General features: G+C 44.1%; 1 protein-coding gene across 1 annotated transcript; it reads right to left on the bottom strand.

Moving 5' to 3' along the window:
• Positions 1-1282: 1282 nt before the first annotated feature.
• LOC123128892 (uncharacterized protein At1g10890) lies at positions 1283-6584 on the bottom strand. Its single transcript, XM_044549006.1, has 4 exons — positions 6245-6584; positions 4533-4718; positions 2732-2951; positions 1283-1815 (listed from the first exon to the last, which is right to left on the bottom strand). Exons 1-4 carry the CDS (start codon positions 6370-6372, stop codon positions 1549-1551), a joined length of 801 nt encoding a protein of 266 aa, XP_044404941.1. The 5' UTR covers positions 6373-6584; the 3' UTR covers positions 1283-1548.
• Positions 6585-7255: the final 671 nt, after the last annotated feature.

Genomic DNA, 7255 nt, shown 5'->3' with positions numbered 1-7255 from the left:
GCGAGCAGGCCTGCAATCCACGAAATCCACTTGGCGCCAAAGCCCATATGTCGCAGGACATCCATCAGGAAAGCCCAATCCACTGTGTCGAAGGCTTTAGTAATATCGAGCTTCAGCATCACCGCTTCTTTCTTAGCAGCATGCAGTTTTCTAGCCATTCCTTGCACCATCATAAAGTTATCATGGAGCCATCTTCCATAAATGTTATTTTTTCATGGAACTTCGCATGGGGGTAGATTGGGCACCCAGGTTTGATATCCCGAAATCCTAGTTTTTTTTTTGAATTTAATGTTTATAGGGGGATGTAGCACCTAGGAGCCAAAAATCTGCGTCCGGGGTTTCCATACGTGATGGATGCTCATATATTCGTATAGCATGATGCAACAGGAGCCGGATCCTCTAACTTAGAGAAGGAAAGTCACGGTGCTATAGTGCTCATCTAGTGTAAAATGAAGAAGGAATGTTACGGACTATTAGCAGGTTATTTACTTTTGTAATTACTGTATATATAAAAAATCAAAATTTATTTTATCTCACCATCAACTTGTTTGTATGTAATTACTATGAATGTGTATACTAGATCTATAATTTAAAAATTAATGTAAGTTATTTTAGCTTTAATTGTATGGATTAACAAAAGAAAAGTTAGGACAATGTAGCTTCCCTAACATCCTTTGTGTATGTTAGAGGATCCGGTTCCAACAAGATCTCGAAGGGATTACAGGAATGCGCATGAAACAGCTGATGGCTGAGACGACTAGCTATTCTTTTGTAAGGTGTAACTGGTTGGTCTTACCACCAAAGACATGTTTTAAATTTGTTTCAAGGGTAGCACAATTTGTTTCTTCATGAGCTGAAACGTTTCTTTTACGCAAACTGAAAATTGTTGTTTGCCTTTGACATCGCACTTGAGCACACAATATTTATGTAGTAGTAGTACATAATTCTCATGGATATCACACAAGACATGGTTGGATAATTCTCATGGATAGTACATAATTCTCCCAAGACATGGTTGGATAATTCTCATGGATATTTGAATTACGATCATCCAAGAGTGCATTCACCTTTCTTGTTGTATTTGTTTGGCATGCATCCTTGTCATGGGAGTCGAATAGATCCTTGTAGAAGCTTCATTTCTTAGCTATGATTCATCACAAGGAGGTGATAAACAAGGTGAACCTAGAATCCCCTTAGTGCCCTCCGAGTACGTACATCGTACATGCTTGTTGGATTTCCACACACTACTACAGCCCTAGTTCATGCCCACTGCCCAGCCTCCTCTGCTCTACCAACATTTTCATATTTAGACAGGATGTTTTTTCACAACAACCAATCAACATCTTGCGTCGGAGCGGCAAGATAACACAGCACGAAAACAGGGCAGTCGGAAAATAGCATCGAGCTTACAACAGCAGATGATAAAAACAGCTTTTAACACAACACGATTGTTCGCGCGACTGACTTACCAGCAATCATCGGTTTCAGACAAATGGTTACAAATGCAAACTACGGCGCTAATTTCCCCTCCCCTGGCAATAGACTGATCTACTTCATCCCAAAAGAGAACGACAGCTTTGGTCGCGACTTGTTCTTGCCCAGCAGCTTAATCTGGTTCTGCTTCTGCTGCTGCTCCTCCATTTGCTTCTGCTTCATGGCTTCCTCCCTCTCCTTCTGAAGCCTCTCCAGCTCCTGGTACCGCTCCAGCTCTTTCTGCTGCTGCTCCATGGCTACCTTCATCTGAGCCTCCTCTGCTTTGTTTCGCTCCTCTTCGAGCTTCTTCTCTAGCTCTTCTCGCTCTTTCTTCTCACGTTCCTGCGGCAATGACAAACATAAGCTTTCATGAGGTTATTCTAAAAATAAGCTCCCATGAGTTATGACAAGCAGTGCTGCAACAAGAACTAAAGAATCATGCAAAGGTGCACAATATGAGCCAGCAGAAAACATGACAGCGGCAAAGAGCTTAGGGCCTCTCCAATGTGAATAAGCCCGGGCATTAGGCCCTTGAGTTCGACCTTAGTAGATTAAGCATTGTGAGAGTAGACCTTAGTCAGAAAATTGCTGGGGTCGCCCATAGCGGCGTGACCAGCCCACTCTCAACATGATGCATAAAGTAATAGAAATGGTTACGAATGCAAACTACAGTTCTAATTTCCCTTGGGCAATCGACTCTACTTCATCCCAAGAGCACATGTATGAAGGGATGAGTGGTTGGATGAAAGAAAAAAGGAAACTGGCATGTGGGCCCCAGCCTAAGGCCCAAATAGTCCTTAAACATCATAAGGGCATGGCCAACGGGCCATGCTGGACAGGTGCCCCAGGCGCCACGTCGTCCTGCTGAACGCCACCTCGGCCGAACATGCTGCTTGAAGAGAGAAACGGACTCCTGCAGAAGAGCTCGCCTCCTCTCTGACAAAAGCAACGAGGCAGACGCTCGGGCAAGGTTGTGTAAGCTTCGTAGCTCTGCTCGCTTCAGGACCACGGCTTGGAGGTTGCATGCGTTGAAAAGTGGGTGAGAGAGAAAAAGAAAGATGACGACATCAAGAAAGTAGCCTCCGTTGGGTGATTGTGGCACCATAGCTTCATTCAAATTTATCTAGGCGGAAGAGGTGAGGCAGCAGGAAGGTGACGCTTCCTTAGTACATGCCCTAAGATTCTATTTTGCTATAGCATGTCAGATGGGCCCCATATTAAGGCCGGTTTATGATCTAAGGACTGGAGATGCCCTTACCGCTCTCCGTTGGGCTTCAACCAAGGCAGACACCTTCTCTTTCTCAATTTGGGCAACTACCTCCTCATGTATCCTTTTTCGCCCTTCATCAATTCGACGCTGTATTTCATGTTTGATTTCCTCAGAATTCAAACTATCCTCAACTTGTTTCCTAATAGCTTGCTCAACTCTTTTTGTAGTTTCCTCCTCTAATAGCCTTAGTTCAACTTCTTTTTGACGCCTGCAATTGTGAGAAAAAGTTAATGAGGTGTACTTTGCAAAAGAAAATATTGACAGATGCCAACACTCAAATCAAATATCTAAGGGCACAAAAGCAAGGGGCGGATTTAGAATCTTTAACACTATCTATCATCGACTATACCTCTCATCAGCATAGTGTTGAATACAGACTAATGCATTTTAGGCATACCTCTATTATGATTCCAGATCCAAAAAATGAATTAGCAAAACTGGTCAAGAGTAGATAAAGGATCACCAATTGCATCATCAAATATAACAAGTGGAACTATAGCAGTATCTTCCTTCAGAAAAGCCTGTAGAGAAGAATGTCAAGAGTAACTTGTGGCAGATTTAGAGCTAATCATGTAAGCATCTCAATATTCCAACTAAATCATATTTCTGCATGCATCTGAGGGAATATCAAACGAATCATGCATTAAACTTTTTTACCAATTCAATTGCTTATTGTGACTCGTTAGTGCAAGGAACAAAAAGACGTTAGCACGCTTTTCAATTGACAGGTGACAGACAAAAAAACTGGAACAACACCATGGTAATGGTGCATATTTAAAATTCTGCTACTTGGGTTTCATTCCCGTCAATAGGTTACATGTCAGTGCAGTGAACAAATTAATCCATATTCAACAGCCAGAACATTAATCTATATTGAGCAACAAGAACAAATTCTGCTACTCTGAATTTTACATGAAGCCAAAAAACACATCAAAACTAAGCTAAAAGAAAGGAACACCACAAAATTGGAACCGAGCAAGTAGCTACGACCACAAATAACACATTTCTCTTCCTAAATTATATCTGGCACTTTCAGTTGAATAAGCATAAGAACATGAGAGCTGCAAGTAAGCCTCAGGTAACCTGACTAAATAAACTATGATCAAGAGCACATACTAATTACCAAGATAAGACAGAAAATGAACGCCTGGTGATAGTAGAATGCTTACAAGTAGGCAACTAATTTCATTTCCCACTAAGTGTTATTAATTCAACATAGTTCAATGCACACTGCAAACATAAACATATTTTACTTTTTCGGAGCTACTAGCTTCCAACTAAAGCGGTTAAGCGGCAGTTTTGATTTTTTGAGACAGCTCGACACTCCCACAGTGTGGTGGTTACGCAATCGTTATATCTACCAGGGGGGGGGGGGATAAGTGTACTAGCAAAAACGAGTTTTGGATGTGCCTTCATTTCATAAGCAAAGCAACCCAGATAAGAAACAATTATCAAATTAACATTCATATTTGAAAGTATTTGCATTCATTACTGTTCAATAAAAACATGATTGAGTTGCACCATGTATATTCAGAAAAAAAAACTAGAGCAAATTGCAGTGCATGTATTCAGAAGAGCGTATAATTTAGAGCACAGTTAGCCAATAGAACCTGACCTCGTGTCGTGGTGAAAACAGCAGCTAGATGAATACAGTACAATAGCACTATGAAATGTTCGTTAATGACTAGCTTGTCAACATCGTGAAAGAGGTATGGCAAAGAGAGAGTAGACAATTTGGTTTGTACATGGCATAGTCTAGATTCTAAATAGCAAAGCAGATACTCCCCACCTTTTCTTTTCTTCTTCTAGCCTTTGCTTATCAACGACATTCTTATTCTCTGTAGATCCGAGATGGGGACTCGATTTGGCAACTGGAGAACCAGTGACACTCGGACTTCTCTTTCTTTTGTAATGGATTTTCGATGGGGATGGACTCCTGCGCCTCCTGGGAGAGGAAGGTGAAGGGCTCTTCCTTCTGCAATATAAAGGTTGCCATTGTGAGGACAAAATAAGAGCATGATAAGATAACATAAAACAGGTAATCACCGTCAGTTATAGAAGCCCTAAAAAGTAAGCGGAAGCAGTTACCTCAAACATCGTTAGAACTTTGGAGGATTCCACAGCAATACAGCATAGAGTAAAAATCTTTGTAGGTTCCATGCTTTTAACCGAAGGAACTCTTGTCACTTGTCAGTCTATACAGGCAAGCAACGTAGACTCGTAGAGTACCAGTGAGGCGGTAACTATGTTCAAGCATCATCTGCTCATATGTTCCAAGCTGCTTCCATATGTGTTCCTTGTTCAGCATTTTTTCTTGCTTTGGATGTAAATGGATGCAACTGATTTTAGTGGTTCCTATATCATATTAGAAGATCGATAACAGAAGAAACTCCACACTTAACCACCAATTGCCCACATTCCCCCTTTTCGGGCCTCTTTTGGCCTCTGCAGTGTGTTCACCTAAAGATGTCCAAGAAGACAGTGTGCCCTGGTAAGGCATATGGCATTCATCCATTGCCATCTCAATCAGTGGCGAATCTAGGACGTGAATGAAGGGTGGCTAAACTAGACCAATATTGTTAACTGCAGGTGAGGTGGGGGCTTAAAACAAAGTGGACGAGCAGCCATGAAGTCCAAAAAAGTATCTCACTGGTCAGGTTTACCGAAGAGAATCTAGCAGCCTGCATGACTGCTCATCCAAACCAGCATGAGGTATCGTCATTAGCGTTTCTTTTTAGGCTGGACTGCCCACTAAACCAGTACGAGACTTGGTGTTTAGACAAAAGAAAGATCAGCAAATCATTTACTTGATCTCTGTGTTTTCCAGAGTGTCACCAATGGCTGGTGCAAACGGAAGTGTTGTTGGCTTGTTGCACGATCCAAACTAGGAGAAACCCCAGCTAACCATGTAAGAGGGCAAGCGTGCACCAAAGGCATGTAACACTACCTTGCTCTCCCCCCCAGTCTAACCTCATGGTATGGTGAAAAAGGGTTACAAACACTTCTGAATAGACACGAATATTCCGTTCATGGATAAACCTTGTTTCAGATATTTTCTTCTTCCAAACAGGGTCTGAGTAGTACAGTGAACATAACCAAGCAACTTTTATACAAGCCATGTTAAATTTGGTGTAAGACAGGAATGCCATTATCTAGTAATCTGAATTGCTCCTCACCAACGTGAATGTTACATACATCATAGAACAATCACACATTCACATGAGCTAACTAAGAATCACTTACTGACCAACTTCCACTGGTCCAAACAACCATGAGGAGACCCAAAATAATCATTCATTCCATTTAGCAAGTTTGCATTCAAAATACAGTTAACATAATAACAACAAAATAAAGAGGAAAAATAATCAGCGGATTCGCATCCCCTCGTATCTTCCCTACTCTTTATATACTGCACATATATACATGACACACAGACACGGCGAAGATGCTGAAAAAGTAAAGGCGCGCCAGATCGCGGTCGCGTGTGACAGGGGAGATCACCTATAGGAGGAGCGATAAGGGGACCTGCTGCGGCTGGGCACGCGCTCCCTGTAGCCCGGTCCGCGGCGAAGCGGGGACGGCGACGGCCGGCGCCGGCGCGGCGGCGACCTTGACAGGTCGCGCGGCATCCGGCTGGAAGCTAAAGCCACTGCGGTGGCCGGCACGAGCAGATCTGGCCGGACGCGGGGAGATCGGGGACGGACGTCTGAACGTTGGGCGCCGATCTATGTGTAGACGGGGGATTTTGGGGGCGGCGCGCGGGCATCAATGGCGACGGCGGCCGGCTGGAAAAAAGTGGGAGGCCGACGAAGAGATGAGGAAAATATAGGGTGGGACCCAGCCACCAGCTGCTGCTGCTTTGGTGGAACGGGCCAAGCTTTCTGGGCTGAAAACAAAACTTCCATTATCCATCCCATGAGACTCCCACGGCGATTAGGGATTCTGGACCGTCCAATCGAAACTCCCATGCGATACTGACCGTCTGATCTCGGGTCGATTTGATGTGAACCGTTTGATCTTCACGGCGATCGACCTCAGCCGTTGGATGAAATTCCAATTGCAACAAAGTTTCAATTCCAATTCCATCTGCGCGAGACAACGAGGAAGACGACCCGATGTGGGCTGCTACGATTCACCGCGCGAGACACCCAACAACTACCTCCAGGCCAATTCCGGACCCCTTTAGTGCTCCTCGTTGTTGTGCGCAGACACACCTGCGAATCCCCAACTCGCGGGTCATCACGTCGACCGCTCCCGCCCTGACCTAGGGTTCGATGGGCGAGCTCGCTGCCATCCGCCTCAGTGGCGCACCAGTTGTGCACTGATGAGGACATGAATGCACCGAGGAGGAGCTCTCCGCTGGGAGGATGCTCCATGCCTAGACGGGAGAAACACATGTCATCGTTGTTTCGTCAGGAGAAGAGCCGCGTCACCATCAGCCAGCCATCCTCCCTCGCTGGTCATTCTAGGTTTCTCACTTAGATGTCAACTCGATTTCCTCTTATTTTGTAG

Source organism: Triticum aestivum, chromosome 6A, assembly GCF_018294505.1.
Source record: "Triticum aestivum cultivar Chinese Spring chromosome 6A, IWGSC CS RefSeq v2.1, whole genome shotgun sequence".
NCBI classification, from domain to species: domain Eukaryota; kingdom Viridiplantae; phylum Streptophyta; class Magnoliopsida; order Poales; family Poaceae; genus Triticum; species Triticum aestivum.
Note: the sequence above shows the minus strand (reverse complement) of the source record. Positions and strands in the feature narration are given on the sequence as shown.